Raw genomic sequence first — 27,370 nt, 5'->3', positions numbered from 1 at the left:
CAAAATTCCAGCCTTGGGAGCAGCATTTTGGTAATAAAAGGAAAGTAAGCAAAGCCAAGACCCCACAAGTTAGGAGCCTTTCTGAAACAGCAGAGATAAAGGGGAGTTGGGGCTTCAGGTGGAAAGTGTGGGTGAATGAGGTCTGAACACAACCATTTCCTTTATAACAAAAAAATAAGACCATCAACAGAGAACCTTCTTCTCTTCTGAAATATAAAGAGAAAGGGTAGGAAGAAAAATGAAATTCTAAAAAAGGTGAAGGTTGAATTTTTTAAACCAAAAGCCTAAATATAATGGATACTTCCTGTTGGGTTATTGAAAAGAAAGATAGTTTACTAAAGCTAGTCCTTGGGGCAGAGCATGCAGTTCAACGTCAAGTGTTTATACCAGTGTTCATGAGGCTCTGGACCCAATCTCAGCACCGCAAAAACATAAAAAAAGAATAAAAGTAATTCCTTGGGAGGAAATTTTAAAAAATATGAAATATTTGAAAAGTGAGGTTCCAGTAATTAGTTATGTCACTTGTTCCCTCTTATATTTCTGTCTGGGTTCTCCATGTTCTTACCTGCCGGCTGAATGTGTTTTGTACATGCATCCAATAGTCTTCAACAGGATCGTAACAATATACCGCCTTGGTCAGTCCACCAGCTACGTAGATCAGTTTGTTTAAAGAGACAGCTGTTATGCACCTCTTGGCGATGGGGATAGCTGCACGAAGTAGCCAAGAATTGGTTTCTGGGTCATAAGATTGGACCTAACAATAGAGAAAAATATGGAGTAAAATGTCTAAATAAATATATAAATTTGCTTTAAAAATCTGTCAATAAATAGAAACATGGTTAAAAATTAAATCACGTTAATTCAAAGAATTAAATGAGGTTACTCTAATAAAATTCATATATTAGGAAAATTATTGCTTTTTTTGTCAAGGATAAAACTCTTTTGTTCAAAAAAAAAAATGAAAGAATTTCATTTTTTACCACCAAACATAAGACAGTAACAAAATGCACACGTATTTTTTTTTTCAAGAAGAATGGGCTCCAGGTTGACTTATGTACACTAAAGTCAAGTCTTAAGTTTCTCTGAAATTGTTTCATGTAAATTAGTCATGTCTCAATCTGAATATAATTTCTTTATGCTTTTAGGGAGTCCTTACCTCAAAAGAGAAGCAGGCAAACTCAATTTAGTATACTTTTAATTAGCACAAATTCTCAATGAACTGTAATAGGTGACTTTCTGTATGTATTGGCACAGTGCCCATGTGAAGGTCAGAGGACAGACAACCTGCAGAGTTGCTGCTCTCCTATTATTACAAGATCTGGGGACTTAACTCAGATCGTCAGGTTTGATGGTTAAGTGCCAATTCACTGGTTCCATAACATTTGGTGACATAGTAACATTTATGTAAGAAAATAAATTGATTTGACATTTCATTATCACTGCTAAGCCAATTAGCCATCGGCTACTCTTCCCTAGAATAAACATAATATCTACTGAAATGGCAGAAGGACTCATGCTCTTCTGTCCCAGAGTTGGATGGACTGCTGCTGCTTTGGGCTTTTTTTGTTGTTGTTGTTATTCCTTTCAAAGGTTTAAAGCAAATGACCTAGTTGGAAGCAGTATAATTAATTAGTGCCTCAACCTTTGCTTATTAATTTTCTGTGATGCATGTAAGTTTTAAATGCTGTAGATGACAGTAAAGTCTAACTCTGAGATTAGCTCATTTCAAAAAGGTTTAATCCCACTTGTTACACATTGCGGTATCACTGTGGCACCTTGGAATTGAATGTTTTTCCCTTGAAAGAACAGAATACCAATTTTTCAAAGATCCCTCATACTTAGTGACCTAGCCATCTATTCACTCAAGAGACCACCTGTCTCTCCCTTTTGGACATAGCATGGGTAGTTTCTCTAAGCATATGGCTTACCTTATCAGAACAAGTATTATCATCAGGCCCTCCACCAATCACAAACAATTTTCCTATACAGCTTGTCACTGCAGGAGAGCTCACTGCTTCCTTAAGTGGAGCAACTTCTGTCCAACGATTTGAAAAGGAATCGTAACACTCTACACTGCTGAGTCTGTTTTGCCCATCATAGCCGCCAACAACATACACCTATATGTAAAATACAGGGAAAGGAATCTTAGTTAGCAAGTCTAAAATGCTTATCTGCTCTGTTAAAATGAGAGAATCTCTCTCATTCAAGGACTAGACAGCTGTAACTACAGTGTATTTAGCTCAGTTTTCTCAGTCTGTTTAATTTTTAGTGCCCCTCTGACTACCATACCATTACAGAGCCTTTTCTGTTAGGTTTCCTTCAATGACATTTTAATCCCACAAGCATACTGTGTATTTGTTTTCTCTACTGTATATCTGTGCTATGTCTAGAAAGACCTTTTTTCCCCCTTTCCACCGCCTTGAAAGAACAAGTCTTTACCATACCTGTGGGAGTAAGGCTTGTTATGTTTTGTTCACTCAACAATGAGCTCTCTGATGATAAAGTAATAAAGCAGTGTAAGCGTAACACTAGGTAAGGTCAGCAGTGTGAGCTCTCTGAAGGCAAGGCTCATTTTTTAGCTCCTATGGCAGCTAGAAAAGCACCCAGGACAACTGAGCTCAAAAGCTTTCTCAATGTTTTCCATGACTACTGGTAGGGCAATACCTTTACTTGACAGCTGAGACAATAAACATGACATTTAGTAAATGGCTTACATGCAGGACCATCCCTTGTGTATTGTGAAGTATATTAGAAACTCTTATTAATCAAACTTTTCATTCCACATCCACATTTCTTTTAATGAACAATTATAAACTCTTCTTGCCACATGTAATTAACCGTGAAGTCCAACTGGGACTTCCAAAAGTTTGTCACTCCCACCCTTCCTTTTGTTTTCCATCATTACCATTTATCCAAGGGTCTGCATCATTTCATAGTTCTCCAAACCACATGCCAACATCCCAAAAACATCACCAATCAATCCTTTAAACAGATCATCAATGAATACTTAAGAGTTGGGCTAGACTTCACACTTTGTGATTTAAATCTGTCCACAATTTATCTGTGTGCCTCTGTGCATCCACAGTGGCCAATGCCACTTCCACTGTACATTGCACCTTTCTCATGTGTAATGTGACCTTGTCTCAAAAAAGAAAAAAAAAATACGTATACAGCTGGAGAGCTGCTTAACAGTCAGGAGCTCTTGCTACTCTTACAGACGACCCAGGTTCTGTTTCCAGCAGGCAGATCCAGGGGATTGGACTCCATCTCCTGGGCACACACATGTGAATACACACAACATAGAACATAATCCATCACCACCCCAACACACAGAGAAAGTAAATAAAACATGTTGGAGAGTTTATCTTAGTTTTATCTTCTCTTGCACAAATAAAGAAGGTGAAATAATATCACTTGAGATAAACATTTTTTTCTGCTTGATTGTCAAAGTCAGTAAAAGGGAAAAAGTTGTGTGGACTAGACACTGGCCTTGTTTTGTAATCTGATATAATGCTTTTCTAGTACTTCTTAAGTATTTGGATTCCAGTGTGTGAGAAATGTGCTGTACTGCCAGAAATTTGAAATTGGGAGAACAGAATATGTATTCAAAAAGCACAGTGTCATATTGTTTATGTCTTTAGTTTATCTTGGTTAGTAATGGAAGGAAATACCATTTGAAGCCAAAATACCCAGAGGGAAATGCAAGATCCAGCTGTGGCATTTCTTTTGGACATTTACCAGGAGAACTAATAAAAAGTCTTTTCTCTTACTTTACCAAGAAGGACAGCCATTTTGTGACGCCATCTGCCTTTATTTAGAGAAGCAACTCTGATCCAGATATTTAACTGTGAGTTATAAATCCAGACATCACGGCTGTTGATTCTTCCACCTTCAAATGTAGAACAATGCACATGTGGTAATATCACCAAATACAACTAAGAGGGCTATGCCACTAACACAGGTAATGAAGCAGAATTTACCCATTCAATTCAAGAAGTTCAGCATTTGCTCAACAAATAGAGGAGGAATCTTCTCCAGCTTAATAGAAATAGTTACATAGACCAGATTTAAGTTCTGCCAACTATTATCTTGAGAATTAATGATTGTAAGCTCCAAAACAATAAACTGCAGAAAGTAGGTTTTAGAAACAAGGCATCAGGTAAGTACAAATAGGATAATTCTAAAGACTAATTGTAAAGTCACAGGAAATCAGGTGTATGTTGCAGAGCCATTCATGTGGTAGTAAAAGTACAATCTGCAATAACTGCTGTCAATCAACAGGCTCCAAAGCACAAATACTAGCTACACTTTTTGAAAATCTGTCTGACTTTTAGGACTGTATCATATATAATAAATATGCTCAAGTTAATAATTTTATAGATAAATTCTAATTGATCAACTTGGGGAGAGAATTTCAGAAAACAAGCGAATTAAACATGTTTATATGAATACTTCTAACTTTACAGTTTACAGTGATTCTTTAAAAAGAAAAGATAAATCATACCTTTAACTTTAAGCTGGAGAGGGGGCTCAGTGATGAGAGCAGTTGCTGCTCTTTCACAGGCCCTGCGTGTACCCAGAAACCCCATGGCAGCTTACAACTGCCTACAATTCCAACTCCAGGAGACCTGATCATCTCCTTTGGCCTCTGCAGGCACTTCTATGTTCTCCCGTGCACATATAAGAACGAACACACACACACACACACACACACACACACACACACACACAGTTAAAATACATATACTCTTAAGTGTACACAAAAGCATTTAAAATATCATGACCAAAACCATTTTTTTTTGGTATAACTTTTGTAAGTAATTCTTTTTTTCAAGGGGAAAAGGTCTTTTCAGTTTTGTTGTATAAACTTGTTTACCTGAAACTTGTTTTACACTCAGTAAGTCATTTAAAAACAATCAATCTGATTCCCAATCAAAAGTTGTAGCTACTGTAATAATTTTGTATTTACCTGAAACAAGAATATCATTCCTCAGTGCACAGACTGCATACTCGGATTTGGTAAATTCTGGAAGCTTGGCCAAGGACTTCCACTCTCCTGTTACTGGATCATAGCACTCAGTGTATGGAAGATTAAATCCTCCAACTCGTTCACAGCCTCCAACCACAACTATCACCTCTGAGTAGCCAGTAGACCTAAAATAATTATTGTTAAGAATGCACAAATAATAGTTAAGTGACATATTAAAATATAATCAAGACTGTTCAAAGCCCTAGCGCCATGAGAGGCAATGAGGTTTGTCCTTGCAGATGTGTTGTGCAGAACAGGCTGCTAGTGATTTACATAGAGACCATTCATTAGTGGCATCATTAGACCACAGAGAATATCTACAAGGATTTTATTTTGAAGTGTTTAGGTTTACATGTATGAGTGTTTTGCCTGCATGTATATATGTGCACCATGCATGAGCTTGGTTGCTATGGAGGTCAAAGAATGGCACTGGATACTCGATACCCTGGAACTGGAGCTAGGGATGGCTATGAGTCACCATGTGGGTGCTGGGAACCAATCCCTGGTCCTTTGTAAGAGTATCAAGTGCTCTTAACCCGTGAGTCTATCTCTGCCATTAAACTTCTTCTTCAAAAAGACACAGCCTCAATATATATCCCATCCAGGCTGGCTTAAACATCATGATTCTCTTGTCTCGGCCTGAGAATACAAGTGAGTGACAGAAGTGATTACAGCCACCAGACCTGGCTTTTCTGCTTGGTTGGCTGATTTAGATACAGGCTTTCTCTATGTAGCTCTAGCTAGCTGGGAGGTCACTATGTAGACCAGACTGTCCTGGAACACAGATCCGAGAGTCTCTGCCTCCTGAATGCTGAGATTAAAGGCAAGGAATAACACCCTGGGTTTTATAGGTTTTGACTTTTTAAGCCTTTTGTTTTGTCATAGTACAAGGGTCTGAAACATGGTCATTGGGCTTTCAAAGCAAAAATTCCACCACTCTTCATTAATGCTAGTTCTAAAAATAAACCTAATGTCTATGTATTTAAGAGTATTTCTTCAGAAATAAGTTATTTTATTTGCAAGGTCCTCATGCTGTCCAGCTAGGAATATATGAAATCAAAGAAAATTAAAAAGCATCTATAGGTCCAACTGTTACAACATGCATGCATCTTATGAGACTTTAAATCTTAAAGACACAGAAGAGTTCTCGATCTGTAAGATATAACATTATCAATTCATTGTATTATTTAAAGACAGAATTGGCCAGCCCTAGAAGAAATACGTAAACGAACAAAGGAGTAAAAGGATAAATCATAATCACAGGAATGAATATTTGCTGTAACCACTCAGCTTATTGTCTTAGCAATATTGACTTGAACATTACAAATTCTTTGGCAGGAATTTTTTTTTTTCCCAAGACAGAGTTTCTCTGTGTAGCCCTGGCTGTCCTGGAACTCACTCTGTAGACCAGGGTGGCCTCGAACTCAGAAATCCACCTGCCTCTGCCTCCCAAGTGCTGGGATTAAAGGCGTGCGCCACCACTGCCCAGCGGCAGGAAAATTTTTAATGTTGGGCGAATTTCTCAAGTTGCTATTAGCTGAAAGGACCCAGTTCTAAAGCTCTACCAACTTCCTGTAGAGACTTGACTATAACAACATGCTGAGCAAGCAGCTTTAACACATTTAATCTGCTAGCTGGTTCTCCTCCTTTCTCTTCTCTTTTTGTATGGTACTGGTTTTGAACCCAGGGCCTTGTGCATGCTAGGCAAGCTTTTGGCCACCAACCTAAATTTTCAGACTCACTAGGGTTTTTTGTTTGTTTGTTTGTTTGTTTGTTTGTTTTGTAACAGGGTCTCACTATTGTTGCTTAGGCTAGCCTCGAGTCATTGACACTGTAATCCTCTAGCCTCAGCCACTAGAGCAGAATAGACTTACACAGACTAGAAAAGAGAAGCAAGTTAATTGGTTTCTCATAGTCAACATTAGATCCACCCCTAAAGACAATCTGACCTTATTTTTTAAACTTGGCAAGGGCACTGGAGTCTGTGTGCCAGGGCTTTCCACTGGGAACTACCCCAGGCAGGCGGCTTTTATAAGGAAAACATACGTAGTAACCAAGACTCACAATGTATACTTTTTTAAAGTAACAATTATCTAAAAATTACTATTGGGAACTAATGGTAGATATGCTTAAATACTGAGACACATAATGCATATGTGACTTAAAGGTAAAAACGGGGACAGCTTGAATCTCTATGGGCGTGGTAATGATTGCTGGATATCATGACACTAAACACGTTTACTACAAAAGGGATGATGATCATGTAAATGGATAGTAAATTCATAGATAAAAAGACATCTGGGTGTGCTGTCACATACTTCTAATCCCAACATTCGGGAGGCAGAGGTAGGAGGCTCATAAGGAGGCAGGGCTACACAGTGAGGCTGTTTCAAAAAACCAGCATATAAATAGACACTGCCTTCTAGGTATCTATATTTATACCTAAAGTGCTGCTCTAAGCCTCGATGAAGGAAGCATTTTGCAGTAGGCAGCAGGTTACAGTGCTGGGAACAAGTGACTGAAGTGCAGCTCCCTGAATCAGACAATCGCCACCATGCCCTTCCAAGGCTCAGAGAACACTGCTAAGAGCTGAAGAATGGGGAAGAGTGTGATGCAGCTCTGTTTTCTGGACACACCATGGCTGCAGCAATAAGGAACACACAGCAGCTCCTCTGGTTATCTGTACAAGATTGACCCTTCAACATTCCACCACGGATGGAGGGGAGCCATAAGGCTCCATCCTTCCCTGAATTACTATTGGCATTAATGATTGTCAGGGCAGAGAAAGGCATTTTCTTTAGTAGTACAGTCTTGGGTAAGCTGCCCATGTGTCAGGAAGTACTCTTCCACATATGATTTGAACACATACAAACATGAAAGTAGAGGGGTTAGTGGGTAGTTGAGGAGGGCAGTTGTGGTCAGCAGAAATGGAAGAGGATAAGAGCAGGAAATGGGGTTGTAGATCATAATACATAATATATATTTATATATATAAAATTGTCAAGACACTAATAAAAACCACTAAGATAATAGGATTAGGGAAATAACTTAGTTGCAGAGTAAGCCCTGGGTTCTATCTCTAATACCACAACAAAGAAAAATGACATCTTATAACAGTCATGAGTTCCCCATGCTCACAGATAAGCTTTAGAGAAACCAGAAATAATATATACATGGGCTTTTCTCTTAAAGCGGAAGGGATGTGCATATCTGCTTTCCACCCAAAGGCTGGAGTGGGTATTGTTAGAACCTGGTGATTCTTTACCTATAGAGCCAGTCATCACCAGAATCCACCAGACTCTGGAGCACTGTTTCTTAATCAACAGACCCATTCCTATGAAAGAGGTTCTCTGTACTTGCAAAAGAGTTTACTACTATGCTTATTACACTCTTCCTCCCTAGACCCTTGTCATGAACATGGATTCTCAGGGAACAGAACTCATGAAGAGGTCCCATGTACTTTGAAGCTAAGTGTTAAGGAGTTTTGATATAGTCATGCCTTAAGCTTTGTTGTAATAACTGTCACATGGGAACTTTCTTCCAAACTTGTACTGAGCTTAAATATATCAAAAATAAACTGACTGAGGTCACAACTCCTTGAAGCAGCCCAGCTAGCTAAGTCCTTCTTGCCTCCTGCAGTTGTTTCTCTGCTGGCAGTAGAGCTTGCAGGGACCCCCGCAACATCTTCCTTTGAATGGTCACTATTGGTTGTTTGATCAGCCTAACATAGGGGAAGGTTTTCAGTTAACACCTTTTTGCTTAGCTATTCTACTCCCACGTGGTCATAAAGTTGTCCTAAACTTGTCTGGCTGAAGTAGAGAATCATTTTGAGTGACCAAAGAGTAATATACAAATGTAAATCCATGAGTAGTTATGTTCACGGAAAGCCTACTCATACTAGCCAAAGGACAGAAACAATCAAAATTTCCAGTAAATGACAAGTGGTAAAGACAATGGGGAAAAAATTATGAGCCTGGAATGGTGGTACTCACCTCTACTAATACCAGCACTAGGGGCAGAGGCAGGTAGATCTCTGCGAGTTCAAGGTCAGCCTGGCTTATATCTCTGACTTCCAGGACAGTCAGAGATAAAAATGTGATCCTGTCTCAATTAAATAAAACAAAAATAACAACAAAACCTAATTATGACCTATCCATAAAGAGAGTACTATTTAAATGTTCTTAAGAGAAGGAAGTAGTGCTTCAGAGCACGAACTGGTTTTGCAGAGGTCAGCTCCCAGCATCTCTGTCAGGTTACTCACGTGCCTGTAACTCCATCTCTAGGAAGCCACCGCCCTCTTCTGGCCTCTCTGTGGACACTACACACACACACACACATACACACACACACACACTCTTCTCTCTCTCTCTTACTCACACACACACAAGCACGCACACACGTAAACTCTTGAGAACAAGTTAGGAAGCTTCTCTAATAACACAAAAAGGAAAGATCCATATGTGGTCATACAGAACAACTTCAAACACAGTTTTACAGCTAGTAGTAGAGAATAGCACGGGTGAGGCCTTCCTTGGTTAAACCTCCAGGACTGGCAGTAAAAGAGGAAACCAAGGAATCGTTAAGTGATAAAACTCAGGTAAGGACCTGTAAGTGTAGCTGTGTACCATCTGTACAGAAAGGCAGATGTGTCTACACACATTCCTATACAAAGAATATTTCTAAAAGGAGTTAAAAACTGGTAACAGAGGTATCATCTGAGAAGGAGCACCAAGTATTGCCTAAGGGTCAGGTGGAGGGAAAGTACAGAACTTCCTGGAATGCAAGGAGTTATAGTCCTTGGAAAAATAACAAAGCCTCGTGGGAAAGTATAGCGGCCTATAGGCTTGTCCTTATAAACCCCTGCAATACATGGCTTGGGGACATTCTCGGTTAGGAAATTCCATAGAACGTTCCTGACAAAGTCCATCCCTTGGTCAGCATTTAATATTTAATAAAGCTTGCTTTAAATTTGGCTCAAAATAGTGGAGTTGGTTTTTCTGTAGAATCTCAGGATTAACAGTGTAAAGTGTAAAGTGGCTGATTTCAAAGCATTTAAACATGTAATAATGGTGACTTGTACAGTCTAGCCATGGGGACTCTATCTTAGCTAAGATCCACTGGAACAGGCGTGTACATGAGCACTTAAAAACACGCAGGCAAAACATTCATTCACATAAAAATAAATTTAAAAATCAGCTCTGAGAACTTGCTCTCTTTCAGAAGACCTAGGTTTGATTCCCACAGGCTGATCTAGTTTCAGCATCCACAAGGTGGCTCACACTGTCCATTATACTAGTTCCAATGTGATCTGATGCCCTCATCAGGCCACTGAGGGAACTGCATCCACATGCTGTACAACACACATGCAGACATACCACCCATATAAAAAAAGTAAATCAGCATACACAGTAGCTGTCATGATGATGTTTTTATCATGCTTTCTTTTGTTGGATCCTCCAACCTCTACTCCTCTCCACCGAGCAGCACCCCTGCCCACTTTCTGCACTCTATGACTCTCCCCACCCACGACGGAAACCCCTTCTCTTCTCATGGTTCCCATTTGACTTTCATCACCATACTGTACTTACCTCCACAAGAATGAATACAGAAAAATGTTATAAGTCGGGATTCATGTACATAATTAACTGCTGGGTCTAACCTCAAGATGATGAACTTACAAACTCTTAGCTCTTCCTAGTGTTCAAACCCCCAACCCCCCAATATGAACAATTTGCCACATATGGCCACCATTTCACTAAAGACTTGTCTGGTTCATTCAATGTTACCCATGCTTCTATGTGGTAACCTCATTTTGTAGGCAGCATAGTGCTACCAAAGTAAAGACTCAGCATCTGCCAAGAGAAATTCCAGGTAATCATTATAGTAGGAATAATCTGAATGGAAGCATGATGCAAAAACTCAGACCCAAACTCCTAAACAACCAGTAGGTTAAAAGTCTAGTATCCTAGACTAGGGCTGAGTGCCACCGTACACCACACCCTGAGTCCTAGCAGTCAGGAGGTGGAGGCAGGAAGCTCTCTGAGTTCCAGGACAGCAGGGCTGTGTAGAGAGACCAGGGGGAGGGGTGGGGTGGGAAGCTGGTACTCAGGATTTCAGGATGGAATGGAAAATACATAAATGAGGATTTGGGCTGGTAAGATGGCTCAGTGGGTGAAGCACTTGCCATATATAGCCTGATAACTTGAGTTTGACCCCTGGAACTTCCATAAATGTGGAAGGAGAATTAATTTCATATAACTGTTCTCTGACCTACAGATTTGTGCCAATGTTCCCCCACATAATGCACACATACACAAGAAAACTTTGAAAAGAAATCAAAGCCTAGCACATGCCTTTGAGGTACATGCCTTTAATCCCAGCACACAAGAGGCAGAGACAGGTGTATCTCTCAGTTTGAGGCCAGCCTGGTCTACAGAAGTTCCAGGATAGCCAGGAATATATATAGAAATCCTATCTCAAAAAAAAAAATCTAGAAGAAAATCATAATGAAATGCAATGGAAGTCTGAATTAGACTGCAAAAAATGGCCAGGAATGTGAACACCAGATTTATGAACTGAGAAAAGGTTTGGCAGAGCCCCCCCTCCCCTCCTCACAAACAAACACACACACACACACACACTTTTCTTCAGATGAAAGGTTTTGAAGGCTAACACTTAACTTAGCATGGAAAGATGTCACTTATTTACTAGATGAAACTTGAACTGTTCAAGATGATTCAATTCAAAGGTACCTTCATATAGGGTACATACCTACAATCTTGTTACCTGGATAGTAGAAACAGGAGAAACAGGAGTTTAAGGCCAGCTCTGGCATTATAGCAAGTTTACAACCCCACAATCTACAAAAGACTTATCTTTCAAAAAATGAACAAACAAAAAAGCTATGGGGAAAAACTACTCAAGGGTTATCAACTAGGCTCAGAGAACAAAGGTGCCAACCACAAAGCTTGATGACCTGCGTCTAGCCCTGGTTTGTCCATGGATGAAGGAAAGCAGCTATTTCACTGGTTATTCTCTCATCTCCATACACACGGCATGGCTTAAATGGGCCTATGCATTCAAAATTTTAAAAAACACAGTATCAACAACAAAAATATTAAAATTATTTCAAGCCCAAACTTGTGCAATTTCTTTTTCTTTTCCCTTTTTCTCTCACACAGGTCTTGCTATGTAACCCTAGCTCACCTGGTACTCACTTATATAGGTCAGGCTGGTCTCAAATTCAGAGCAATATCCTGCTCAGCCATCAGAGACCACGATTACATGTAGGCATCCTTAAACAACTGTTAATGTTTCCCACACTAATACTAAACTTGCCTTCTGGAGGGACAGGAGAAATAGCTCAGAGCTACAGGACCTGCCTGGTATGCACAGGCCCTGGAGTCAATGCCCAGAATGCAGCAGTTACACAAACCAATATTTTCATTTTGGGAACAAGCTTCCTATCTATGTTGAATACTTAGGGAAGAGGGGGAGGGGAGAAAGGAAACCAGGAATGCTAAGGGCACTGAATAGAAACAACAGAGGCATATGCTTGGTGGCCCAAGTTGATCTGACCCCAGTATTGAGTAACCTTGAGGAAGTGAGACCAGGATTGGAAGTTCAAGGTCAACCCTGGCCAAGTCAAAGCGATGGAGGCCAGACTGGGACATAGGAGACCTTGTCTCAAAAACAATCAAAATAAGAGTATTTAATGAAGTCCTATTAAGTACAGTATCATTTTTATGAAATGTCTTTGAAATGTTCATATTCAAAGTTACTATGGAGGCAGTATGTGTATTAAGAGAAGCCAAAACTGTCGCTGACTAAACTAACTATAAACAAGTTATTTCTCTGAACTTGAGTTTGCTGGTCTGTAAAATGTGTTTTATAGTAATAACTCAAGGTTATTCTGAAATTTAAACAAATTAATATGGGTTATAGTACACAGAATAGTTCTGGGACTGAGTTTCCTAATATTATTATGAAATGATAGCTGGAAAGATGATAACATGGACAAGGCCCTTTTAATAAGCAATGTAATATTCACATCACTTAGAATGAATTCTAGCCTCAAATATTTAACTAATGTCTATTAAGCAGAAATTTGTAGATCAAATCAGAAACATAAAAAAGCAGTTATTTGGAATAAAAGAGACTTCTTAGAAGCAACTAAATATAACGAGAGACTCTGGATCTAGATATATTAAAGGACAATTTAGAAATATTTAAATATGGATATTTAAACATGGCTCAGTGGTAGAACACTCACCTAGCATGTACAAGGCCATGAATTCAATCGTCAGCACCAGAATCAATACAACATAACATTACAAAGAGAAATCAAGCTGGCTCCAGACTAAAAGGAGACTAACAACTAAAACAAGGTAAGAATGACCTGATTAGAGGCGCTTCAGCCATGGCTGAAGACAGGCTGAGTCAGAGGAGGGGGCTGGAGCTACGTAGCAGAGAATGTGTGAATTTCCCAGAAAGATAAAACTCTATACAAAATAACGTATAATATTCAGATAGCTTCTAGTTGTTAATGTAACAACACAGAAACAGAGAAGTGCTAAACGGTGGACGGACAAGAGATTGACAGCTGACCTGTGCGTCAGGGATCCTCTAGAACTTCAACTAACAACCATGCACAAGAAGCACCTGCTACTGCATATGCACCAGCACCAAGTTCAGTAGAATTCTACTTTAACAACCATGCACAAGAAGCATCTGCTACTGCATATACACCAGCACCAAGTTCAGTAGAATTCTACTTTAACAACCATGCACAAGAAGCACCTGCTACTGCATATGCACCAGCACCAAGTTCAGTAGAATTCTACTTTGGGTCTTCATGCTGGTTTCCTAATGGGGTGCTAGCACAACCTGACATACACTTTTCACTGTGTGAAATGGACAAGTTCCCTTTAAAGTTGGATGTAGAACAGGGCTGGGAAGATGGCTCAGTGGGTAAGGGCATAAGGACCCAAGTAAGGACCTGAGTTTGTCTTCAGCACCCATGTTTAACAAAAGGAAAGGATGCATTGGCCTGTTAGAGCAGTGTGAGATGGAGATGGGTGCATCTCAAGAACCAGCTGGCCAGGTGGCCAGCCTAGGTGAAAAGAAGTCCTGGCCAGGGAAGATTCTACACTTGCAGGTACAAAGCATAGGGCAACAGGGGACACCTGATGCCCTGCTCTGGCTTACATAGTATGGCAAGTGCCCACCGACTTATGTGTCTGCCCCATGTATTTGTTAATATGTGTTAACAACCATGTGTGTAAGTATGTGTGTGGGTTAGTACATGCTGTGGTGCTTCTACAGAGGTCAGAGGACAAGTTTTGGGATTCAGCTCTCCTTCTAGCACTTGGGTCCCAGCATTTGAGTCCAGGTCTCCAGCAGAAAGTGCCTTAACCTGATGAGTGATGCACCACCCTCTGGATACAGAATCTCCCAGCTCTGTCAGTCTTCTATGCATTCTATACAGGAATGTGGCTACTGTATCTCATTTGTTTCTTTTAATTTATTTTGGTCCACAGGGGAGTTTTGCTATCTAGCTCTGCTCTGCCTGAAACCTGCTATGTAGACTAAGCCATCTTGAACTCAAAGTAATCTTGTTTCTCTGCCTTTTCAGTTAAGGGTTATAGGCATGTGCGACCACATGTGGCTTTTGTTTTTGAGGTAGTATTTAGGGTTGGCTTTGAATTTGGTATGTAGGGAGGATTAGCTTCAACTTCAGATCCTTCTCCTGAGTGATGGGATTACAGATATGTTCTTCTATCCCAGGTTTACATGGTGCTGGGGATCCAACCCAGGGTTTCAGGCATGCTAGTCAAGCACAGAGCTACAGCCCCAGGTCCCTACTTCCTTTTTATACATTTCTTTTATTAGGGATGAAGCTCAGTGTTAGAGTACTTGCATAGTACACAGAGGGCCTTGGATTTGATCCCTAGCACTACAAACAGAGCAACACTGAAAAAGCCCTACAATTACTTACCTAAATTCTTCTACCTTATAAAAAGGGGAGTGAGGGGGGCTGGAGAGGTAGCTCAGAGGTTAAGAGCATTGGCTGCAGAGGTCCTGAGTTCAATTCCCAGCAACCACATGGTGGCTCACAACCATCTGTAATGAGGGACACATAGGACGTGGATCTGACGCCCTCTTCTGGTGTATCTGAAGACAGCAAAAGTGTACTCACATACATAAAATAAATAACTGAATCATACAAAAAAAAATGTTAGGCAGGGTAGTGCATGCCTTTAATTCCAGTACTATCTATCAGTTCCAGGCCAGCCAAGGCTACACAGTGAGACCCTGTCTTAAGAAAGGAAGGAAGGTAGGTAGGTTAGTAAAATTTTATGTAGTAATTACCCAGTACTGTACATAATTTCTTAAAAAAAAACCTGGAAATGTTTTTTAAGAGGCTTAATGTAGATTAAACATCAGCTTTAAGAGGGACACACAAGACATGGAGATGACACACTGGACAAGAGGCACCTGCTGCCAAGTTTTACCTTAGTTTAATTCCTAGGACTCACACGGTAGGAGAACTGACTCCTGCATGTTGTCCTCTGCCTTCATAGCCACTCATACACACACAAGGGAAAAAAGTGTTCCATTTAATAGTTTCATTGCAAACTCTGAAGACAACACTGTCAGCCTTATTTCATATACAAAAGAGATTAAATCTTGCTATAGTTAAACTAGTATAGATTTAAAGAACTAACTTACATGATGAATCTTAAGTATGTTCTAAAACAAAGACACTCAAGATCAAAGATAAGGGCATGATTTTTATAACCTACATTAAATTTACAGGAAAAGTAGTATAGAAAAATAAATACTGGTTCTACAACATCCTAATTATATCTAACAATGATAACTATACTGTTGAAATTGGGTATAATGGTAAATTTTGTGTCATGTACTTTTACCATAATCAGTAAAAAGTAAGTCTGTGTCCTTCACACACCAGGCATGTACAGAGTGCACTTACATACATGCAGGCAAAACATTCATATACATAAAAGATAAATAATGGGGCTAATGAGATGGCTCATTGGTTAGGAACACTGGCTGCTCCTCCAGAGGAACTGGGTTCAATCCCCAGTACTCACACTGGGACTAACAACTGTCTTTAACTCTAGTTTTAAAGGATTCAATGCCCTTTTCAGGTCTCTATGGGTATTACATGTATGTGGTACACAGACTTACATGCAGGCAAACAAACAACCATACATATAAACTTAAAAAAAAAAAAACCCTTTGTGGAAAAGTAAATCCAGGGCTGGTTCAATGGCTCAGCGGGTAAAGGTGCTACCATATAAGCTTGGGGACCACTGTCTCCCCAGAACTCATGTAAAGGTGGGAGGAGAAAACTGACTCCAAAAAGTTGCCTTCAGACTTCCACACACATGCTGTGGAGTTGGCACCCACAGAGATACACCCCCGCCAAATAAATCTATGCTTTTTATTAAGGCGCGCGCACACACACACACACACACACACACACACACACGAAATACCAATAATCACAGTTCTCCCCAAACATAAGCTTAACTGTTCTTTAACATGGGTATAGTTTTCAAATTCAGACAAAGGACTTGAGTGGGGCATGGTCACATGTCAGTAATGCTAGCACCTGGGAGGTAGAACACTAAAACAGTCACTGAAAGTTGAGACTGACATTAAGCACAGACTAAAAATATAAGATTTACATAGTAGCTGAAGATAACCTTTAACTCTCATCCACCTGTCTCTGTGTGCTAAGATTACAGGTATGTACGACCACGCCCAGTTTATATAGGTAAGTCCTCTACAAACTAAACTACATCCCTAAAACACCAAATAAACCTTCAACTGCGTATGCCTCATATAACCTATACATCCAAATGAGATTGAGTTCAGGAGTTTAAAATATATAGTTACAACAACTGTATTAGTACATCTGCAAAGCACCTTCTCACCTGCGTGGCCTAGTCCTTGGGGACATCATTTCATTGCCAAGTATGTGGTACCGTCTTGCTTCGTGCAGCAACTGGTAACACTCAGGGGAATTCTGGATCAACTGGTCCACCTCAACTGTCTGAACAAAGTAGTTGGGATGCAAAAGAGGAAGCCTGACGTGCGTCAGAAGCTCATGTAACAGTGGTCTTCGCAGATCAACCGCTCGGTAGACCCAGCGCATAACAGCCTCAAAAACCATCTCTTCTTTACCAATAACAAGTTCATCACTACAGATATAATCAATAAGTTCATCTTTGTCAAGCTCGAGAAATTCTTCATGCTGGGACACATCCTCAAAAGTCTGTAACGCAAAGGTCTTGCACTTTGTGAAGAGTGTTTTGAGTGAGTGGGTGTCGGCGAAGCGCTGGATTCCTAAGCAGTTGCAAGGATCAAGCTGTTCTTCTAAGAACTTGGCACAAGCATCACGGAGAACACTAATCTGGAAGAGGCTGGAGGTTTCAAAGAGATACTGGACATTCTCTGTTGTGATCTTCACCTTCCCAGTATATACATACTGCAAAAAACATTCCATAGCTTCAGCTAAAATGCCGTTGATCTCAACCAGCATTTCTCGGCTCTCCCTGTGGTCATTACAGAACATGGCTCTGAAGTAGCTGCTACAGGCTGAGAGGACCGCGCGATGGCATGGGAACTCTCTTCCTTCCACACAGATAATAACATCTGTGAATAAGCGGCTGTCTCGGAACTCATTAAATATCTGAAGGATGTTTTCAGCATGGGATGATCCTGAAGAGAAGTCAAAATACTCATGACCTGTCAGAGATTTGGGGTCCATTTCAAAAACTTTACGCTTAGTTGCTGGGGAATCACGCACCCCAAGATCCTCTCTGTTTAATCTGCGACCCAATATTAGTACCATTGTTACATCAGTTGACTATATAATTGTTGAGAAATGGCTCCTAGAGATCTTCTTTATGTAACTAAAAAACAAAATAAAAATATTTAGACAATTTCATTTTTTTTGTAGATATAAGTCACATGATTAATATGTTCTATAATATACACTAGCTCATTTCAATAAAAACTGATAAAAATTTGCATTTGCAGGATTAGAACATAAGAGTTACTTTGCAATATCCTAAAGTATCTGTATGTACTCTTGGCTGGCCTGCTGGAGTTCTCTATGTAGATCAGACTAGTCTTGACCTCACTAAAGCTCATCTTTATAACTAATGATAACCTTGAACTCTTGAGTGGGTCTCAGCAGGGCCTAAATAACAAGCACATTTAATATTGTGACTCAGTACTACCTATTTATAATGGGAGTTTAGAGAAAACTGTATTGGTTAGATTACTATTGTTATGAGAAACACCATGACCATTGCTGTACTTCAGGAAGAAAAAGGTTTCTTTCTGCTTGAAACTCTCAGGGTTATACTCTGTCACTGAGGAAGTCAGGGAAGGAACTTGAGGCAGAAACTGAGCAGAGAGCATGAAGTAGTATATTGGCTTGTATCCCATGTCATGCCCAGCTGCTTTCTTGTGCAGACCAGGACCACCAGTCCAGGGATGGTGCTACCCCCATGTGGTCTGGGCCCACATATGTCAATCATCAAAAAATTGTCCTTGCAACTCAATGGGAGCATTTTCTCAATTGAAGTTCCTCTTTTCCAAAAAAATTCTTGCTTATGTCAAGTTGAAAAGCAAACAACAAAAACCCCCCAAGCAAAAAACTAAACAGTACAAAAATAGAAGTAATAAACACCTCCTCTGAAAACATGAACTTAAGGACATATAATTTCTCAACTATGCTAAATATAAGGATCCAATATTAATTTTATGAAGGGCTTCATGGACCTAAAAGAACAAAGGCAGCTGCACTAATGAGCCAGTTTATCAGAAAGATACAAAGGCAGATTCCTGGGTCAGCCTGGGACAGATGGAATTTAGATCCAGCCTAAGTGAGAATAGTGATCTCAGAGCTGGATCCCACCCAGGTAGCTTACTGTCTGTGCTTACAAAGGCAGGTAGATTCCTGTTCAAGATTAGCCTGGGACAGAGTGAATTTAGGTCTAGGGGTGATGGGAATGGTAATCTGAGAGCTGGATCTTACCCTGCTAGTTTATTGTCTGTGCTTACAAACAAAGGGAGGCAGATGTCTGAATACATTTGCTATGTTAAAAAATGCACTTGCTGTCTTTTTTTAAGAATCAAGGGGCTATGGTCATAAAATGCTGATTCGTGGGATAATCAAAAGATTAAATTAATATATAAATAAAAGACTGTGCTTTGGTATGAATAGGTGAGCTGTGTGAAGAGCCAGCTCAAGCAGAACACAGAGCTGTCAGGTTGTACCCTCGATTGACTTCAAATTGTTCCTTTGCTGCTCCCAAACACCCCTTTTTCAGGAACCCTCAACCAAGCGAGACTGGTCCTTGGCAGGCAGGAACATTTCAAGTTCAGGATCATCCTCAGCTAGAGAGTGAGTTCTAGGCTAGTTTGGGATACATGAGACCCTGCCTCAAAACAAACATACACACAGAAATAGTTATGACATGGAAAGGAATTCATATTTGAATCTTTAATAGACTAGATTAAAAATTATGGAAATTAGTTAAAAGTGTGTTTCCCAAATCAAACATCCAGAAAATCAAGGATGTATTCTTTGTATCAGTTCACTTAGTTCATTGTCATCATTGCTGTACTTCAGGCTCAGAAAATTCACATAAACAATTAGGACCTTGATTAGTGATACAACTAACTACTGGTGTCGACATGAAAAACTTCTTTAAGCTGGGCATGGCAATGTGTGCCTGCAATCTTAGCCCTGATGAGGCAGAGGCAGGAAGACAGCTGCGGGTCTGAGGCCAGCCTGACTTACAGAGATATACTGTCTAAAAACTCAAAACAAATCAAACCAACCAACCAGCCAACAAAGACAACAAAATTACCACCTTAAGAAAAAAGAACCCTTCACCTACTAGACCTTGTGGGCTCCACACACACATTTGCATTTCCTTGACACCTACAGGAAAACATGAGCCTGCTTTCTGTAGCTAGGGCAATGTATGGTGTATTAGGTAAATTTTGGGACAGAGAGGTTAATTAAAACTTGCTTTCAAAAAAAGAAAAAAAAAAAAACTTGCTTTCTTGCTGGGCAGTAGTGGCAATCATCTTTAACCCCAGCACTTGGGAGGGAGAGGCAGGTGGATCTCTGAGCTTGAGGCCAGCCTGGTCTACAGAACTAGTTCCAAGACAGCCATGCCTACATGAAAACCTTGTCTCAAAAACAAAACAAAACAAACAAAAAACAAAACAGAGCAAAGAACCCCTTGCTCTTTCTGAGCTTTCTTAGAACACTCCATTAACCGGCCTTCCACAACAGAACCAAATACAAATTCTTACTACTTATCACACGATGAATGACTTGCAAAGTCATCTTATGGCATGATATGTTTTCGAAGTTTAACTTTCAGTCTTCCATATATAACTAATCAGCCATTGATTTCCCATTTTTATAAATAAAGTTTTACTTATCTTTTTTTTTTAACAAATAAACTAGCAATAGTTAAAAATGCAACTGCATTTCCTCAGAGTTGGGGTTACAAGTGTTCAATTGTCTTAAGATAGAACTAGTCACTGTTATTCAATATTATTCTGACTAGCACCAACTGATCCCAGGTTAAAGAAATAGTTTAAACTAGTAGCAATGTTTAAATAGCGAATAAATATAAATATACCTTCTCAGCATTTGTTTGACCAAAGCCCCAGGCAAAATTGTGTTATTTAAATTTTCACACCTAAAATAGAGAACAGTAACATATAAGGCAGATGCTATCAGCTCAAGTACATTAGTAATATGCTGAAAACAGTTCTTAGTAAATTATAATTTCTTACTTAAAGCTCACTTTCATACAGATCATTAAAAGTAACTTTCTTAAAGCAAACTAATAATTTTATATTCAATTATATTCAAATTTCTTTTACTACTCGTGGAAATAGTAAGCTAAATTTGACAGTGAGATGAAGAAAAGTATATCCTGGGATAATTATACTTTGAATATTTGAAGAATGCCTACAAACTTAAGTTGCACTCAAATTTGATAAAATTAAGTTACTCTTAAGAGTTGATGTCTTAAATTTAGGCAGACTCAAAGTTGATATCAAAACCAAAACACAACGAAAGTAAACAGTTTATTCACTCTGTACTACATGTAACGATGGAATCAATTTGAGAAAATCTCAAGAGTTAAAAAAAACATCTGTTTTTAATTTAAGCTTTTATTATATACTTTTATATAGAACCTCCAAGCTTATCAAATAATTTTAATACATAATTCTGCTTTACTGAACCTTACAATGTCTACACAACAACTAACTAAGCAATGTCTTTGTGAGCTATTGTGTGTATCTGTGTATGTGTTTATATGTAGGAGATGGAGAAGAATGTTTAAAATAAAACTACACACCAGGATTTAGAGTAGTACATAATATAGCAATTATATTTAACAGCAAGTGGTTGGGCTTGGTTTCTGATCCAGTTATCCATAAAGAGAACTTGTGTATTCTTAAGTTTAGGCAGATTCAAGAGTCCGTATTAAAAACAAATATGAGTAATCAACTTAAAACAAACAAACAAACAAAAAACCCAAAACACAAACAATCACATCTTTATACCCAGAGTAAGCTATGATTAGGACATAAATACTATCTTGTGTATTTCCTTGCTTTCATCAGGCAGTCTAATTTATGTGTACACTTGATGAAGAATATTCCATCTTGGTAAGTGAGGTGATGGTTTGTCCCACCTGTAAGTATTCTTTACCAGTAGTTAGTAAGGCCCAAAGCCATTGAAAGAGAGTATCACTACTGTCTGACACCAGGGTAGCAAATGCTAGATCAAAATTCAATTTTAGACACTGTAGGGTTGGCCAAGACTAGAATCAAACAAGAACTCCAAGAGTAACACTGAAATGGATCCAAATTCTCAGCATTTCTCTAGCAGAAATCTCAAGCAAGAATTGGAATAGAGCTTCTCCATAATTCATTTGCTGTGGAATTAGACCATTGGAAGTAAAAAACAACCCATCCATCGTTTTCTGCAGACTTTTAAGTAATACTTATGCTTTTCTCTTTTTTAAAATTGATATTTGGTTTCTGTTTGAGACAGAGTTTCTATAAGTAGCTCTGGTTATTCTGAAATAACCTGGTGTAAACGAGGCTAGCCTATAACATACAGCAATCTGCCTGCCTTTGGGATTAAAGGTTCCAGATTGACCAGTTGGGTAATCCTGAAGATCTGAATAGATAAAGATCAAGGGACAGACGTGGTCAAAATACAAAGTCTGAAAGAGCTATAAAAGGTGTGATTTACAGTGTGGCAACACAACAAGCTTCATTTTCCTTTAAAAGAATCCTCTACAAAGAGACTACAAACATATTGTATAGACCCACCTAGGGCCTTCCAAAGATGACAACACAAGAAACAAATGACATACATGCTACTGTTATAGTACCTAACAATGTGCCAACCATCCATGTCATCATGTTCCACATTACATGTTATCAAACTGAACCATGGATAAAGCAAAAACAAAAAAGGGCAACTAAAAGACATAGCTTTAAAGATCTAATAATAATGTAAAAGAATGCTAACAAATGCTTCCAATGGACTAAATCTTTTACAAAAGTACTATGCTACACTAAGCAGACTCTTACATATGCATATACATTTTACAAAATTACATAAATATGAAACATATAAAATATAAATTTTACAAAAATATACAAATTTCAGGCATTTTTACTGCCTGAAAAGGCTCTGACTGACTGCAGGTCCCCTCCCCTGCAAATATACTTACTGCATTTTTATTTTAAAATGAAAGTCCTAGCAAAACAAGAGAGTGAACACTTGTAACCCCAGCAGTCCAGAAGCTAGAGGCAGGAGGATCACTGTGAATTAGAGGCTGTTTTAATTTACATGCCAAGTACCAGGCCAGCCAGGACTACAAAACAAGTTCTTGTAAATGAGAGAGAAACAGAATTTTGACAGTTACTTTTTCTGCTACCAAAATTAATTTTGGCTTATTACAACTAAACCAGCTACTGTGTCAATAAATATGCTCTGTGACCTGGAATTCTAAATGGCCTTTTAATATACAAAACCACTTAGAAGTCAATGATTTTTATTTAACATAGTATTGCACCAATTATTCAGAAATAATTTTAGAAACTCCAACAACCTAATCACTTTGGTTTAAGACAAGGTTTTCCTCCCACCCCACCCCCTCTGGAGTTATACACATGAACTCCACCCTTAAGAAGGTTTTCATTCTCTTTATTTTCTATTTTGTTTAGAGTGTTTTAGATCATCTAAGATCAGCCAACTAAGGAGAATTCAGTGGCTAGCATGTGTGAGAAGGCCCTTGGTTCAGTCCTGAGTATCACAGGAGAGTATGTGTGTTTGGGGAAGGGGGTGATGGAAGAGTTACAACTCTTGAAAGTAACAGCTTTCTTTTGTTGCCCCCCCCAAGTCCATGTTGCCCAGGCTGAACTCCTGGATCTACTGAGTATTGCTCTTGCCTCAGTCTCCCAAATAACTGGAACTAGCCACAGGGGATTCACCTTGTTGAGCTTATGGGAGTATCTATAGCATGAAGAACAGAAATGTTAAAAACCATCCAGCTGTCTAGTATCATTGTTGCAGTCCTAACAGAAATGAATTTTTTTTTATAAATGCTTGTGAGGACATTTTATTGACATTTTTCATTACAGAGTCCACACGTACATATTTGATAAAAGAGCTGTCCTAAATTTTCCAGGTAAGAGTAAAGTACATATAAGAATAAATGCTGCAACATATTTGCTAAGTATTTATTTTCCAAAGGCTTGATTCTTAATGAAATGGCAGGAAAATAAGGAAGTTAAAAAACCCCACTGAAAAAGCATTAAGGTTTGAGCAATCTGGACAAAAGCCAGGAAAGTTTAAGATATAACTGATAGCTCATAGAATATTGTTTTCTTCTTCCTGTTTAGAGACTACGTCACAGCCTTTGTTTAAAGAAACTCAATTTATCAAATGGTAGTTTTTATTAAAGTACAGTGCATTGCATTTGTATATATTAAGGTCTACTAAATAACCTTAGTATACTAGAGATTGTGTTCTGATCAGACAGCTCCTTATTCTAATATAATCATCAGCACTTTAATTTTTAATATTAAGAGGCGGCTGGAGTTTAGCAGTGCTCTTGAAGAGGACCCAGGTTTGGTTTCCAGCACCCACAAGGCAGCCCACAACCTAAGCCATCTATAACTCCAGTTCCAGGAGATCTGATGTCCTCTTCTGGCCTTCTTTGGCACCGAACACAAGTGGTGCACACATGCTGGTGAAAACACCCACACAGAATAAACTTTTTAAAGGTATATTAATACTTGCTTCACTGAAGAAGCTCAACTTTTTTGCAATAAAATGTCAAAACCTAACTGCACCATAAGTTTATGAGCTTCGGAAAACCACCCTTAATATCATCTGGCTGGAAATGACTGGGCTTTTGGTGATCTTAATAATGTGCAGTTCTCCAAACACATCTTCTACTCACTTCTCAGAAACTTCCGAATTACCTGGAAGATTAATACACAAAAGTGTGTGCGGCTGGAAATGTCCCCAAAGGGAAAGCTAAGAAAACTCATTCAAAAAAACCCCAAAGAAAAAACTTAGGTGAACAACTTCAAATTATCTTTTTAAAGGTAAAAGTCATGGTTTAAATCTTAAGTGGCAAGGATTAAATAATTAAATCTTAATAAAGAAAAACAAGACACTAAAGCTTATCTTAATGAAGAAAAACAAGACACTAAAGCTTATCAACCACCTAGTGGTTGTGTCAGGCGTCAGCTGAGAACACTAACAGAAAAAACCTGACATGATTAAAATCCGCTAGAGCTGACATTGAGGCTTCCCTTTACTACCTAAGGCTGGACAGAGCAGGCAAGGGCAAGTTCGCAGCAGCTGACTTCTGCGCGCTGTAAGACCGAAGCCTAGCCGCTCCGGTTAGTCCCCGAGCTCCGCGGGGGCACGCCCCCTCCCTACCCATCCCCCTCCGCTGCTCCCTCCCGCGGCGCCCGCGTCCTCCAGGTCACCTTCAGGCGAGGGCGGAACTGCCAGCACGGGCCACCCACCTACCATCCCCCACCAATAAAAACTCGGAACTCGCCGGCCCGGCCCGCCTGCAGCGCCCAATCGTGGCCGCCGGAATGATCTTCGCCTCGGGTGTCCTGGACTTGGGGGCGGGAACATTGGGAACTAAATTAAGAAGCAGAGGCCGGCGGAGAAGGAAGCGGGCGGCCGGGTGGGGGCTCCCCTGGGACAGCCCGAGGCCGCGCTCCCGGTAAACAAAGGCTCAGCCGGGGCGGGTAACGGTCAGGTGACCACGCCCCGCAAGTTTCGCAACCGTGCTGCAGGCTGCTGTGGCCCCAGCACTCCGATCCTTATCGATGCTCGGCGACAGCACCCATGGTCACCCCAAGGAAACGCCAGGTCCGAGGCCAGAGCACTCCGGACGCTTCCGTCCGAAGCGCATCGCTGCCGCGGAACTCTTCCCTGCCGGGTCCCCACGCCCGAGGCCGCATTGGCCTTCTAGCAGGTCGGGCCCCTCGTCTCCCTCCCGCCGGAGCTGGGGATCAGCGCCGCGGTCGCGGGCCGCCTGGAGCGGCCACCCTGGTACCTCTCGGCGCAGGCTGGAAGCGGGAGAGCGGCGACTCTGGCAGTCCCTGTTGCACCCGCGTCTCCTCCGGCTCACAACAAAGGAAACATGTGACCGTCCGGCCAAAACACTTAGCGTCACCCACCCTTGGCCAATGGGGGGGATACATTCCTCTTCCCGGAGCACACTGGGAGATGTAGTTCTTACTGCCGGTGGGGCGTCAGGCCACTTGGATTCCGCTAAGGGCGGAAACCCAACCCCTGGCTGCTAACTCCAAACATTTATTTAAGGTAGAATCAGGTTAAAGGAATGCATCTTGATCAACAGTGGTATGTTGATTGCCTTCAAAGAGCTCTTTACATCCCAAAGCCAAAGCACGAGACCAGGACTTAGCGTACCTTAGAGCTTGGAATAAGGCACTTGGAAATCAGAGGGCCTGAGAGGGGGAATGTACTAGAAGCCTGGTCATAAGTGCAGAAGATGCTTTCTTTATAAATCTGTCAAGGTTGCTGTCAGTGCCTATGTTACCTTTTTTGTCTTAATCAGACGCAGGAGTCGAACAAAAATTGTAACCTTTATTTTCCGAGGCACATGGAATTTTCTTCAAGACATTTTGTTTCTAGGAGATTCCTTTTCAAGGATGATCGTCCTCTGCTCTTGAAAATGTTTGGTTAGTTCTAGCTTTTGATAAAAGTTACCGTGTACTTTTTCTTTCTGCACTTCATTAAGACAGCCGTGCCTCCATTAAAAAGATGTGTTGCCACAAGGTAGAGGCGTGAGGAGAGTTGATGGGCAGGCCGTTTGATGAGCTTTTAGGCCTCCTTCTCATGTCCGATTAACCTTAAACATGCCGACTGAGTACTTCTTGTACGAGGGGAAACCTTTCTTTGACTTTTCTTAAGGCTCATGGCTAGGTCTTCAATAAAACTGCTAGCCACTCTGGCTTGACCAGTTAGTGCTATCAGCTTTGAGGATCTTTACCTTTGGTTGACTCTTGTCAAAGCAAGATTTATTTTTATATTTTCTCCTCTCTTACTACCTTTCCTCCTGTCCCCTTTTCCCCTCCTTTCTCTTCTCCCATCTCCTCCCCAAATTGATTTAAACAAGACACTTGAAGGAAAACTAGGATTATTTTTCTATTATTATTATTATTATTATTATTATTATTATTATTATTTCTCTGTATGTGTGTGTGGCTGAAAGCAGATCCTGGTAAATGTTAGAGGCGTTGGATCCCCCTGGAGCTGCAGTTGGGGGCTGGCTACCTGATGTAGGTGCTGGGAGCCGAACTTTAAATAGAGCAGTAAGTGCTCTTAGCCATTAAGTCAGATCTTCAGCTCTATTTATTTAAATTTGTTTTTTTCTTAAATTTAAATGTGTTTTGCCTATATCTGCGACTGTGTACCATGTTCCTGCATGCAGTGACCATGGAGGCCAGAAGAGGACACCAGATTCCCCAGAACTGGAGTTAGTTACATGAGCCACCATGTAGGATTGCTGGGATTCTAGACTTTATCCTCTCTAAAACAGCCAGTGTTTTTAACAATGGGGCCATCGCTCTAGGTCCTTTATTTAGGTTTCAAAACAGGGTCTTAATATCTCTGAGGCTGACCTCCAACTCACTATTGATAGATTTTTTTTTTTAAAGAGGGGAAGATTTGAGAGATGCTGAGCT

The 27,370-nt window shown here is 40.1% G+C and overlaps 1 protein-coding gene across 1 annotated transcript in view; it reads right to left on the bottom strand.

The window, feature by feature from the left end:
* Positions 1 to 25,796, bottom strand: part of Klhl24 (kelch like family member 24) — a 29,701-nt gene extending 3,905 nt beyond the window's left edge. The window contains exons 1-7 of the mRNA XM_028770483.1: positions 25,717 to 25,796; positions 20,737 to 20,796; positions 16,996 to 17,976; positions 4,970 to 5,154; positions 3,771 to 3,889; positions 1,929 to 2,117; positions 566 to 754 (exon numbers count right to left, since the gene is read on the bottom strand). Of these exons, the coding sequence (XP_028626316.1) occupies positions 566 to 754; positions 1,929 to 2,117; positions 3,771 to 3,889; positions 4,970 to 5,154; positions 16,996 to 17,915 (1,602 nt within the window). The 5' untranslated portion in view covers positions 17,916 to 17,976; positions 20,737 to 20,796; positions 25,717 to 25,796. The remainder of the gene's footprint in view (positions 1 to 565; positions 755 to 1,928; positions 2,118 to 3,770; positions 3,890 to 4,969; positions 5,155 to 16,995; positions 17,977 to 20,736; positions 20,797 to 25,716) is intronic.
* Positions 25,797 to 27,370: the final 1,574 nt, after the last annotated feature.

The sequence above is a fragment of the Grammomys surdaster genome, unplaced genomic scaffold, assembly GCF_004785775.1.
Source record: "Grammomys surdaster isolate TR1022 unplaced genomic scaffold, NIH_TR_1.0 202, whole genome shotgun sequence".
NCBI classification, from domain to species: Eukaryota; Metazoa; Chordata; class Mammalia; order Rodentia; family Muridae; genus Grammomys; species Grammomys surdaster.
The sequence above is the reverse complement of the archived record's forward strand: the minus strand, read 5'-3'. Positions and strand labels throughout refer to the sequence as shown.